General features: G+C 33.4%; 1 protein-coding gene across 13 annotated transcripts in view; it reads left to right on the top strand.

Moving 5' to 3' along the window:
- LOC308343096 (ankyrin repeat and KH domain-containing protein 1) overlaps window positions 1-14,229 on the top strand; it is a gene marked incomplete at its 3' end in the record, with an annotated part of 131,354 nt that overhangs the window by 56,143 nt on the left and 60,982 nt on the right. For 8 of the 13 annotated variants that reach the window (XM_080804000.1, XM_080804005.1, XM_080804004.1 and 5 more), the window contains exons 10-11: window positions 447-556; window positions 10,638-10,694. In XM_080804000.1, the coding sequence (XP_080660126.1) occupies window positions 447-556; window positions 10,638-10,694 (167 nt within the window). Of the gene's footprint in view, window positions 1-446; window positions 557-10,637; window positions 10,712-14,229 lie in introns of those variants that run through there. The other 5 variants (XM_080804001.1, XM_080804006.1, XM_080804011.1 and 2 more) reach the window with 2 other exon arrangements.

The following is a 14,229-nucleotide window of genomic DNA, read 5'->3' as shown; positions in this document are numbered from 1 at the left end:
GGGTTATCACCTGAGCTGAAGGAAGATGTTTCACCAACTGAGCCACCCAGGCACCCCTAGTACAGTTCCTTTCTGTGTGCTTAAATGCATAAAAGAAAAATAGGATACTTAAAATACTGTAGTATTTTAATATTTGAATTCATCAATTTCGGGGTGCCTGGATGGCTCAGTGGGTTAAAGCCTCTGCCTTCAGCTTGGGTCATGATCCCAGGGTTCTGGGATCAAGCCCCGCATCGGGCTCCCTGCTCACGAGGGAGCCTGCTTCCTCCTCTCTCTCTGCCTGCCTCTCTACCTACTTGTGATCTCTGTCTGTCAAATAAATAAATAAAATCTTAAAAAAAAAAAAAGATTTTGCTGAATTCATCAATTTCTTCAGATTGTAAAATTGGACTATTTAATATAGTTTTACAGTTCACAGGTAAATGTTTGGGTTTTTTGCTTGCCAGGTGCTAATGTTCATGCTACGACAGCAACAGGAGACACAGCCTTAACCTATGCTTGCGAAAATGGACATACGGATGTTGCAGATGTTTTACTTCAAGCAGGGGCCGATTTAGTAAGACATTTTTATTTGTTTATTTATTTATTTATTTGCGAATGTTGATATTCTTTCATTTATTTTTAACATTTAGAAAACACTTGGAAAGGAGATCAATGGTTTGCATGCTTTGCATAAAATAACTTTTGAAAAAGTTATTATAATTGTTGCATTGATTAAATATATATGAAAGTACTTAGTTTTTAATAGGGCACACTCTTTCTTTCCTAGGTAGAACTATTTGTTGGTTTCTTCCACTCGCGCCAGTCCCGTTTGACATTCTTGAACTTTTTAAACTGCTCTTTTTAGACATACAATTTCAAAGATATGTTTACAGAATAGAATAACCTATCAAATTACTTTGATTTCTTTTGTTTCTTTAATTAGTTTGACTTTTGAAAACAAAACTATCCTCTTCCTAACAACATTATTACAGCATTCTGTTGGTTTTCTTTTAGTGTTTTCTATTTTGGCTTTTCAAAATTTCAAATTAGATGGCAACTTCATATATGTAATAATCTTTACAACTGTGGGAAATTGGAAATAGTTTTTCACTTTAAAAGTTCATACTTCTTGATAAAATGTGTGCTTTGACTAATTTTTATTTTGGAGGGTACTTTAAATTGTTTTCTAGAGTCTGTCTCCGAATTTTCTTTTATATTTCTTAAAAATCTGTGAGACGTGCACAGCTACAAATGTTGTAGAGGACTGATATATTAAAGTTATTTAGAAAAAAACGTTTTTAAGATTGCCTTTTAAACCGTTTCAAGTAACAGATATTCCCACAGATACCGGAGAACATTGTTGGAAAATAATGACTGTAGTTAACATAAATGTACAGTATGATTTTGCTATTTATCATTATTTCTACTGATTCTAAATATTATAATGATAATAATAGGATTCATTCTCATCAATCAGGATCTGCCTCATCGGTTAGAATTTCTGAGAGGTGTACTTTTTTTGCCTGAAAATTACGCAGAATGATACATTAAGTGGATCTTAACCTTCTGCCTTCTTTCCTTTTTTAGACTTGCTTTGGGTCATCCATAAAAATTAAGAATTGAAGTATTTCATCATTTGAAATAAAGAAATAAGATATAGCATAAAAGCTATAGACAAAGTTAAATATTCCTCTGAATTCTATCTGATTCTCTCCATTTTTCTTTGGCAAAGTCATTTTCTTAATTTGTTTGTTTAAAATTATTCTGAAAATATTAAGTAGTAGAAAGAGGAACTATCTTAAATGGAATCTAATATATAGCAAAACCTTATTGATTTCACCTAAGACAACTAATATATAACAAAACCTTACTGATTTTGAGTTAAAAATCTATTATGAAATATTTTTAATTTAAATGTTTCATTTTGTAGTCTTCTGGAATTACATAAAGAGTATGATTAGAGTTCCTCAGAAGAATTACGTTAAATGGACAGATAAAAAGATTTGAATTTATCATACTATTTTACATTCCAAATGTATGATTTAAAAAGTGGCTCCGATAAATATATATCTTAATTAAGTAGGGTAATATTATTATCCTAATACAATCATTTATTCTATTTTACAGTCTTGCCTTCACATTCATATTTATTTGTAATTATAACCATAGTGTAATAAAGTTGTTTTCTATTTTTTCCACTGTGTTCTACATATTGCTACATAGTCTCTATATTTATAGCTCTTCCGTTAACAAACCATGATTCACTTATCATTGAACTTTTGACTTGCTTTCATTTTTCACAGTATAAATACTGTTAGATTTAATAACTTCATGAGCATAGCTTCTTTTTCTTTTGAGTAACCTCATATATTGATTTTAACTTTAAAAATATATTGCTTGTTCCATGCTTTTGCTATCTATGGAGAAGCTTTTTAATTTTAATATTAGTTCTTTTCCTGATTAATAAAAAGCAGTACTTGTTCTTTATAAAAAATATGGCAAGTATGGGAAAGTATAATAAGTTCGGTATTTAAAACCTACAAATAAACTTTATGATTTCAGGCTTTACTTTGTAAGCCAGTGGGGGAAACAAGACATAATAAAAAATAAGAAGTGAGTTAAACAGGCGTATCAGTCCAAATCCTGAGAAAAAGTGACTGATCATTTTTACTAGCTAGACCTTACAGGCAATAGCATCTTTCTTGTTTGCCATTCTTTGCTGCCATCTCCTAGTATCTATTTTGGGCTATACTAATTTCCTCCTTTCCTTTGTAGATAGAAGACTCTCCGCTCCTTTCTATCTCTGGCATCCCACTGGTTATGTTCTGATACCTATATTTGTTAGTTGTTTAAGTAAAATGAATTTTCTGGGTGTATGGGCTGGCCGAGAACCTTCATTTTGGGGGGAACTATTTTTACCTTCGGTTTTAAATAAGGATGTCCAAGTCAACCTTGGAACACAGTCCAAACCAACCCCTAGGCTTTATTAAATTTTAGAGCCTAACTCTGGCCACAGTTCAAGGTTTTGGTATAATAATTTGTGAAAAGGAACTTAAAAGCTATTGTTTCTCATTCTTTAGAATATTTTGTACCAGAATCAGTTAGGATATTAATTATGGTTTTAAAAACTTTTAATGCAACAATTTGGTTTTCTTGTATTGTTGCCTGAAATGAAACTGAAAACTTTTATGGCTTTTCATTCTAAATGTATAGTAGGTATAATTCAGGACTTAGTTTTAAGGGAAATCTAGAATTTTCTTATTGATTGCTTTTAAAAAATTCTCAGCTAGAACTGATGGCATACTTGAGCGTTTTCAGGTAGATACTCAAAATATGTGCATGTTCTAATTTGAAACTTAGTTATTTAAAATGTCACTTTTTCTAGTTTTAAAAATACTTTAAAATAATATATAGATATTTCTAGTAAAAAGGACACTGAATATCATATTTAGAGGTTGTGGATTGATATATATAGCTTGTCTAACTTTTTAATAATTGAATAAATTTGAATAATCTATTTAAAACTTTTGGACTTGATTAGTATCCTTAAATAGACCACTTAAAATGTTCTTTTTGAAAATAAAAAATTAAATGAAAAATTGTCCATTAATTCCAGAATTATTTGAAAATTCTCCCTATTTAGCATGCAGAATCATTTTAACTACTCTATGAGTAGAAACCCTTGAGCAGATCACCTAATTCATATCTTCCTGATGTTTGCATCTCTTATTACAACAGTAATGGGAATTGCATATTGAAATCAAGATTATTCCTTTATGTGTTTTCTTCGTCAACATAGCATCTTTGTTTATTGAGCCCAGGTTTATTTTTAGTTTTTGATAATGATTATAGGTATATGAGTAAACCCGTTTTAAGAAAATTTGTGTTAAAATGCATTAGCATTACTTAAAATCTAAAAGAAATATATTTAAAAATTGCCTTTGGAAAGTGCTTAATCTTGTTTCTCTGAAAAGGAGTTTTCATATTGTGTCCTCACACATTTGTTACTGAACTCTTTGATCGGAAATTACCAATAACACCGTTTCATAACTGAAATCGACCAACTCCTGTAGTCTTTTAGAACCTGCGCTGGTGTTCTTTATTACTCTAGGCTATTTTCCCCAGTTACTGGTCTTTAGACCAGAAGGCAAAGTTTTAGTATTTCATAGTTGTTCTCATCTCTGTAGCCAGCTAGCTTTAGCTAAAGCACTTATGGCTTGATTTCTTTTACCACAGTCTTCTTATTACTATTACTTTTCAAGTTCAAGGTGAAGAATTTGCATTAACTATATACAGCAGTTTGATTTGATTGTAAAACTCTGCATTTTTCTCTTGCTTGCTTTTAATTTTGACTTTGTGTTGACTAACATGTCAGAGGTGTCTTGACTTGGTGTTTATGTTTTCCAAAACATTTATGAAGATTATAGAATTTTTTTTTTAAGATTTTATTTATTTATTTGACAGACAGAGATCACAAGTAGGCAGAGAGGCAGGCAGAGAGAAAGGAGAGAGCAGGCTCTCCACGGAGCAGAGAGCCCAATGCGGGGCTTGATCCCAGGATCCTGGGATCATGACCTGAGCCGAAGGCAGAGGCTTTAACCCACTGAGCCACCCAGGCACCCCGAAGATTATAGAATCTTAATATTTTCATCATGACATGTTAATTTTGGTATTAAAACTTCAGTACATTTGTTAGGATAGGAGAAATAATGGTCATCTGTAGACTTTTCTTCACCTGTATTTGCCAGCAAAACTGAATTTGAAATGGGATTGAAAGAGTGATAATATAAACCAGTTAAATAAGTCTTCAGCTCCTTGGCCTTTCATTTCTAAAAGAGGTATATTGTAGTATAACTGATCAGTAAGTTCCCCACTCAAGGAGTACTTCCTATGATAAACAACTAACATAGATATTAAGGGAATGTAAGTACATTCTGGTTATGTTCATATGGAGAGATTTAGTGACCCACCTTACCATTTTATAGGCCAGCATTGCTATTTGAAAGTAGAACTTACTTACTTTGGCTCTGCTGGGTATCCTTGGGCAAATCACTTAAATTCTCCAGGCTTCTTTGTTTCTCTTCTTCTCTTTTTCCTCACCTCCTCTTCTTCCTTTTCCTTTTCTTGTGTATTCTTTTTTTTTTTTTAAGATTTTATTTATTTATTTGACACAGAGAGAGATCACAAGTAGGCAGAGAGGCAGGCAGAGAGAGAGGGGGAAGCAGGTCCTTTTCCTTTTCTTGTGAGGTATTTAGACCAGATGATCTTTAACTACCTGGCTTAAGTCTAATTTTGTGATTTCTGAAGAACAAGTGAATTCCCTATTTGGAGGTATTAGATGGATTAGATGATCTTGAATGTTTTGTTAGTCCAAGAATGTGTAAAGTGCTATGAGATCTTAAAGAAGATGAATTTTTAAGATTATAAACCATCATTACTAATAATGGTGTCAAGTGTTATATAAATCATTTTCCCTCTTAAAATATTTGTATGTATTAGATGCATTTTAATTACCAAAAATTATTTTGGGTGTTAACTATCATTACTAGTTAGCAGATTTAACTTGTCATAAAATATCTTATAGATTGTCTTAATAGATAGAAGTTATTTATCCCTGGGGTGTCTGGGTGGCTCAGTTGGTTAAGCATTTGACTCTTTTTTTTTTTTTTCAAGCATTCGACTCTTGATCTCAGCTCAGGTCTTGATCTCAGGGTCATGATGAGTTTGGGTCCCATGCTGGGTATGGAGTCTACTTTAAAAAAAAAAGTTATTAATCCCTAAATTACACAATTGACTTAGTAAGGCTACCCCAATAAAGAATAATTTGGCATTATAATGCTAAGTCATTACCTCTTAGCCATTTATTAATACTTTATTCTACTTAAATACTGTTAAAGAAGTAGGAAGAGTTTCTTTGACATGGATTTTTGTTTTAAATGAACTATTTCCTCAAGAATATAAGTCTCTCAGTTATCTTTGGAATTATTCAATTATAAATACATTCTTTTTTTTTCTTGCAGCCAAAGTTTATTTCAAGTAGCAATATAAACTTGTGTTCATCTTCTCGTCTTACATACCTTAAAACTTTTCAAAATGTCCTTTGTGTAGGATTGTTTTTACAGCTTCGGCTTTCAAGTATACACAGGCAATGTTCAATGAGAGACAAGGAATTTAGAATGCCATTTTACTTTAAGATGTTTACCACCTTGGGGCACCTGGGCGGCTCAGGCGTTAACCATTTGCCTTTGGCTCAGGTCATGATCTCAGGGTCCTGGGATAGATCCCCACATAGGGCTCCCTGCTCAGTGGGGAGTCTGCTTCTCCCTTTCCTACTGCCCCTGCTTATGTTCCCTCTCTCACTGTCTCTCTGTCAAATAAATAAATAAGATCTTTAAAAAAAAAAAAAAGATGTTTACCACCTTGAAGAAGGGGTGGAAAAGGGAGAGGATACCGAAGGCATGAGATAGAGCATGTTTTTTTCTTTTGCTCACAGCAAATCTATTTTAGATGAAGTGGGTCAGAGGAAATAAATAAAACCAACATAAGGAAGTGTGGTAGGTACAGAGCATTGCCAGTTATGGGGTATTTGCCATATTGAGTAGAAATTGGTTCTGTACTAATACTTAATTTCCCTGTTATTTTGGCTAAATTGTTATTTTTTTAAAAGTTTATAATTGAAATTTTTTTTCTTAGTTTTTTTTTTTTAAGATTTTATTTATTTATTTGACAGAGAGAGAGATCACAAGTAGGCAGAGAGACAGGCAGAGAGAGGGGAAGGCAAGCTCTCTGCTCAGCAGAGAGGGCTCGATCCCAGGACCCTGAGATCATGACCTGAGCTGAAGATAGAGGCTTAACCCACTGAGCCACCCAGGCACTCTGAAAATTTTTTTCTTAGTTTTAAATAGGTGATATCTTTACATGGTTCAAAATTCAAATGTAAAGTGCCCTGTGGGCACCTACTTCTCCTCTCCATTGGCCATAATGTTCATTTCCTGTATCCTTCCAGAGATCTGTGTGTATGATGAAAAGTCACATATGTTGAAAGAAACAGTTATAAATGTTCGATGCTTTGTATAGTTCCTTATTGAGATAGAATTTTGGTTTTCACTATACTTTCTCCGTAGTGTTGACCATAGCTTTTAAGGACTTTTTAAAAAAACATTTTTAGTATTTTATTAAAGTTGAAACACTTTAACACTGATGAGGAAATTGGGCACTTTGAATATGTCATAATGGTCTATCACCGATTTTCATCCCTAACCATAAAGTAGGCTCTCTGACTCTTTTTGCTTTCCTTGGATTGAATTCTACCAGCCAAATGAACTTCTTTGGGCACTTTTTACAAAGTTGAAATTACATGACTTGGACATGGATGTGTTAACACTCTCTGGTTCTTATTTGTGGAATTTATTTCCTTTGAAATGAGATTTGATGTGGACTTTCCTCAAAAGAAAAAGCTTTGAAAGATGAATTTGTTATCTATATTAAATCTTATGAAATATAAATGTGGACCAGGTCCCCTTTCATAATTTTTTTTAAATTTCAGCAATATGTTATTTGTCCTTCTAGACATTTCTATGCCCAAGCATATATATAGTCCATGTATGTGAGCAATGTCTTTTTTTGTATGAATGGATTTGTTACTACATATACTCTTCTGTAACTTTTTTCTTATAATGTTTTTCTATGTTCCTATAGATTTCTCATTCTTTTTCACAGGTACCAGGGTTCTATGTAATTTATTGACATTTATTTATTCATAAACTTCTGGGTCATTACAGTTTTCAAATATTATAGATATGCTACACTATATATTGTTAAACATATTTACATATTTCTGCTACTTTTGTGAATTTATGTATAGGGATAAATTCCTAGAAATGAAATTACTGGTTATCAGAGGATCCACATCTAAAATTTTGATAGCTGCTGCCAAATTGTTCAAAAATGCTGAACCAGTCTGCATCTCTGTTAACAGTTGAGACCTGATTCCCCACATTCTTATTGAATTATAGTGAGTTCCTTCTCTTTCTTTCTTTTCTTGGTTTAATTTTCTAATCTTTAATCAGAGTCTCCATGCTTGATTTATCTAAAAAATCTTTCTGTGTTCCAAGTAGCTCTGTGAGCTGCTTCTTAATTGCTCCCAAAGCTTTTGTGAACTACATAAAACACAGGTGTAAAATTACTTTCCGAAAGAGTATTCAGACATCATCTACAAATGCAAATTTTGAAATATTTTAATTTCCTTAACATTGATTTTTTTCAAGAAAATCAAGTATTCAGACAATATTGATTTCATTCTGAAAGAGGAGAATAATATATCTTCCCCCATAGGATTTGCATGAGTTTTTTTTTTTTTTTGTATTGTCACTTTTTTATAACATTTATATTTACAGTCTTTTTTTTTACACTATTTCTCATGTTGTTTAACTTTAACTGTGTATTTAGGGGATTCACTGTTTATCTTACAATTCTTGTAGTAGGTAGCCTTATAATTCCTGAGTTCCTAAACCTGACTCCCTTTTGGCTGGCTGATATTGGCATTTTGATTTGAATTTACTTTCCTCCTCCAAAAAATGAATTCACAGATGCTTGCATTTTTGAGTCTACTATATGTTGTATTTATGAATGAATGTAGCCATATATAGAATTATTGAATTGCTTCTTTTTTCTCCTCAAAATTTAAAACCCTCTATTGTACTGTCTTCTGGTACTGAATATTTCCAAAGCTTGCTGGAATATTCTCTATTATGTGTAAGTTACTTCCCTTTTTTGCCTGGATTATCATAAGAGTCTTTCATTATACTTTTAAACTTCTGAGAGTTCATCAGACTATGTCTTGGTGTTTATTATTTTATGTAATTTTTCCTGGAAATTAGTGAGAAGATTTTAGGTCATCTTGTTAGGTCTTCTCTTCTCCCCCTCCTCCAGTTTTCTTGTATTATATCCTTGAATGTTTCTTTTTCTATTCTGCTTTCTTCTGGGATATTTATTATTGGTATATTGGATTCTTCTTGTTTCTTTTATCTTTATGTCTAATTCTTTGCATTTCTTTCTTTTTTCCTCCGCATTGTTTTTCTTAAGCCCATCCTCCAGGTCACTATTTTTTTCTGTACATTTCTGCTTCTATGTGATTTTCATGATTTCATGATTTAGTTTTTTCTCTTCTTCCAACTTATTTTTAGAACTTTTCTTGTTATATCACTTTATTCAGTTATTTAAAGAATTCAGGTTCTCGGGGCGCCTGGATGGCTCAGTGGGTTAAAGCCTCTGCCTTCGGCTCAGGTCATGATCCCAGGGTCCTGGGATTGAGCCCCGCATCGGGCTCTCTGCTCCGTGGAGAGCCTGCTCTCTCCTCTCTCTCTGCCTGCCTCTCTGCCTACTTGTGATCTCTGTCTGTCAAGTAAATAAATAAAATCTTTAAAAAAAAAAATAAAGAATTCAGGTTCTCTTTATTTGGAAGTATAGGGGATATTTGACTAAAAATTTATTGTTTCCATTTTTATAGGAATTTCTTAGTATGTTCTCTATTGGATACTCTGTGCTTATTATTTATATTTGAATGAGGCTGGCTATTTATTGAACATCATGTGGGGATGGGGCAGGGAGAGGAATCCTGATAGCTTCTTCAGATTATATAGTTGTCTCAGCATACTTACTCACCAAGTCTCCATCATAGGAGCATACATCCCCTAAGGTAAGCACATCACCCAAAGAAGAGGTAGGAGTGACTTAAGGGTGAAGTTTTCTCGGAGCACCTGGGTGGCTCAGGTGGTTAAGCGCCAGACTTACGATTTCAGCTCAGGTTGTTGTCTCAAGGGTCAGGAGATGAGCCTTGGCCATCCACCTGAGTCCCTACTCAGGGGGAAATCTGCTTGAGATTCTCTCCCTCTCCCTCTCCCTCTGCACATCCCCTTGTGCGTGCTGCACATGCTCTCTCTCTCTCTCTCTCTCTCTCTCTCTCAAATATATAAATAAATCCTTTTTTAAAGAGTTAAAAAAAAGAGTGAAACTTTATCTAGGCCATGTTTCTTTTATTGGGGACTTAGTTCTCTGGTTAGTGACTGAAAAGGTTATTGCTGTTTTTTCTACTGTATCCCTATCTCACCTTCAGATACTTTCTGTCACAACTTTAGATTGAGAAAAAAATAGATCTATTCCATATCTCAAGTTCTTTGGAAGTTCCTGATTTAGTTGAAAAGCATGAGTGCCAAGGGCATTTCTCAGGGAGAAAACTTATATAACTACTTAAACACTTTATAGTATTTTCCTTACTTTTTCTCCCAACTTCTGATATTCCCAGTTCCTTTGATTTTAAATATTTTCCTTGGTTAGATATTAAGATACTGCTCTTGATTCTGTGGCTCTAGTTGTATTTCAAGACAAAGGCATGAGTTCAAGTAATTCAGCAGAATTTTTCTGTGTGTGAAAGTTTATACTGAAGTTATATTTTAGAGAACCACATTATCAGACCCTTAAAAAAAAATCATAGTCTGCTTCTGAGATTATGATCTCTATAGATGAGAATCTCTTTAGTTGAAGATCCTGAGTTTACAAAGCCCAGCACCTGAAATACCAGTCACAAGGTCTTCATGGCCAAATGTGATTTTCATTTTTGGAATAAGATCCGTGAGTTCTTCTTTTTCCTTTCACAGGACAAGCAGGAGGACATGAAGACTATTTTGGAGGGCATAGATCCGGCCAAGCATCAGGTGAGGGAGGCCTTTGATGCTTGTAAGCTACTACATAAGGAATAGATGTTGTAGGTAACCAAAACTCTGGATATCTGAATTACAGCCAAGAAGTTCCAGGACCTTGCTGGGTGACAAAGGAAATTTTCTTCAATTGAAAAAGATTATGAAGTTCCAATAAGAAGAGATTTATGTTACTAGTAGTTTGCTTCCTTAGTATTCTTTTTATGTGGTATTCCTAAAAAATTTCTTAGGTGAAGATAGATTTTCTTATTCAGATGGTTCTTTTGCATTCTTCCTTACTGGGAGATTCAACATACTACAGAGAGAAATCCTCAGTTTTAAAGTCCTTTGCATTCAGCTTTGTTCATCAGAAATCTGAAACTCAAGCTTAGGGAGTTATATTGGATTGTTTTTTATATAATCCTCAAAAAAAAATTAGGTGAAGCATTTACTATATATTATTCATGCCATTAGTTTCTATAAACTTAAAATTATTTTTGTAAAATTGCCCCCCGTAATTTCATTTTGAAATTGGTTTTTAAGAAGGTAAATACTTATTCATAAGCAAACATTTCTTTTGAGAAAATGTTTTGAATTTGTGCCTCATGATTTTAAGAGTCAAGCAAATTTGGTATCCATTTTAATTCAGAGAGATTTGTTTAAACTCAGGAAGCAGTGCTTAATTTTAAAATCAGGAATAAATTGTGATTATATCACAGTTAGCTTAGGCCTTCTAAAATAAATTTTTCAATATCAAGCCACTCTTAAATCAAAATGCTTGTTAAGGATCTTCATTACTGTCCTGTTGAATGAGAAGCTGCTATATTCATTCTATTTTGAACCAAGTAAATAATATATTTCACAAAACATTATGTGAAAATATGAATTTTTACTCAGTTGTATAGTATCTCAGGCTCCTATCAAGAATGTAAAGCTGAGTGTTATTTCAGATAAAGTATTTCTTTCTTCTCAGATTGGTTAAAGGAAACATGATTATAAATCTCTTCTCTAAGCTGTAAGTCTCAAAAACTTGGGGTACTTTTTTTTAAATGAGCTTTGTGGCCCCACTTTTATTAGAGATTCAGATTTAGTAGATCTGAAATGGGGACTCTGCATTTTAAATGATATCCCAGGAGATGCTGATGGCAAGTTCTCCATATTCCACACTTTGAGACATTGCTAGAGTCCGTCAATTACTTTGCATTAGTGTTGAGTTCTCTTCCTTTTCCATCTTTGCTTTATAATCCATCATTCTTTCTCCAGCCAAACCGAGTAAGTTTGGTTTTTCTGTTTTACTTGTGATTTTTAGAAACTGAGCTAAACACAAGCCCTAGAGTAGTGCCTCAATCTTTTTTCCATCTCAGTTGTCCTAAGGGATATGAATAAGATCAGTAAGAGAAGATCACTAAAGTAATAATTAAAATACAGTGGTGGATTGGAAGAACATACCCCCCCAAGGGAGAACATTAGAATCCTCGTACATATATAGTATAAAACAGTCTCCTCTCCCTCTTCTGTGATTCTGGTCTTTCCCTTGACAATGTCCTCCTCCAACTCGAAGAAGTACTGCCTCTGTAATATAGTTACGATCCTTAGATGTGTACCTTGGGTGTGCATGACTATGATTTTAAGGGAAATCAACTAACTTTTTAAAAAATAAACTTAATTTTAAATTAAATTTTGTTATCCAAATCCAAATGGGGAAAAAAAAATGCAGCCTTTTCCTCCTAGTACTTATTACTCAGAACCAAAACCTTGCAGTGTATTTTTCATGGATAAGATTTTAGGGGACTTACAAAGTTCTAATTATCCATTTATCAATATAGTTCAACCATTATTAATTAGCTTACCTTAATTAACTTTAAATATGACCTACTTTTTAAATGTTAAGTTTTTATTAAGGAATAATGTACAGATTTTTTAGTTTTACTATTCAAAGCTAGAAAACTTTTATCTATTTTTTTCTTGATCTAAAACTATTTGTGAAGTACACAAAATTCCTAATACCTTTTCTTTTAAAGGCCACAGAAACAAGTTCTCTCTTTCTAGGTTATTGTATTTTGAATGAGTCCTTTTCAGCTATCTCAAGTTTGTTTAAATATAAGTACAAATGACATCCAGTCAAGAAGGTAAAGTCAGTGTTAGTGTATTTTGAAACCTCTCTGCTCTCTGTTGTTTCAAGTATGTAGATATAATAAATAAAGTATGGGAGAAAAACAAACTAAGACTCTGTAGCTACAGTCAGAAAAAAGATTAAAGAACACTAGACTAGAAGTGGAGCATGGATCCACAGCTGAAGCTATATGCCCAAGGAGAATTAAAATTTAAAGAAAAGGGGAGCGTGGGGGCTGGGATTTCAGTTTCTGTAGGCAATAGGGACTGAATGCATCACAAATGGAACAGGTAAGTAGATCTTGTCTATTTGACTGAAGCAAGGAACTGGGGACCTCATTGCCCCACCTGTGAACAAAGATGGGGGGAAAAACTACAATCAACTTCTTGTTGCAGTTAGAAATGATCTACTTGTTCTTGGTAGAATGAAGATAAAAAGACAACCGTGTAACTAAGAACTTGGAAGACACTTTTTTTTTTAAGACTTTATTTATTGATTTGGCAGACAGAGATCACAAGTAGGCAGGGAGGCTGGCAGAGAGAGGAGGGGGGAAGCAGGCTCCCCATCGAGCAGAGAGCCCGATGCGGGGCTCGATCCCAGGACCCTGGGATCATGACCTGAGCTGAAGGCAGAGGCTTAACCCACTGAGCCACCCAGGTGCCCCTCTATTTTTTGACTTAGTGAGCAGAACTAAAAAAATTCAATGAGACCAGAAGTTTAAGTTGCCAACAAAGATCTCTTGCTGACATGGACTTTCAGGGTCAGATTCAGGCAACTTTCAGATCATCTGATGAGAAGGGATAAGTTTGTAAATAGAAATAAAAGAAAAAACTCTCATGCAAATTGAGCTTTTCAAAAGAATTATGAAGCTCAAGAGCAAATCTACATGGAGAGATAGTCAAGATGTAGCAAACAAACAAAAAGCAGCAAAACAGGAGACTTCAAGCTCAAGCAATTGAAATAAAAGACTTTAATAAAACATGCTTATTTTAAACTGTAACCAGTAGCCATAAAACAACATGAAACAATGAAACAAAAGCCAATAATTATGAATTAAGGACAGATGGGTATGAAATAAAAAATGTTAATTTTGTGAGAGGGAAAGTTGTGGAAATAAAATATATATGGGATAAACAATATATTGGACTCAGTTGAATAAAAAATTAGTGTATCAGGTGATTAAATGAGAAATAACAGAATATAGCATAAAGATAAAGAAATGGAAGGTTTTATGAAAGAGAAATTGAGAAAAAGAGGGTAGATTGAGAAGCTCTACCACACATTTGAAATTTCTGAATGAGAGGATAGAAATACACAGTAGAGGCAATGTTTGAAGATATAATGATAGAGAATTTTCTGAAATTGGAGCCAGACATGAATACTTGATTGAAAAATTAGTAAAATCAAATGAAACTGTAGAATTTGAAAGATAATAATATT

The sequence above is a fragment of the Martes martes genome (assembly GCF_963455335.1).
Source record: "Martes martes genome assembly, chromosome: 5".
Taxonomy (NCBI): Eukaryota; Metazoa; Chordata; class Mammalia; order Carnivora; family Mustelidae; genus Martes; species Martes martes.
This window is presented reverse-complemented; position numbering and strand designations above follow the sequence as displayed.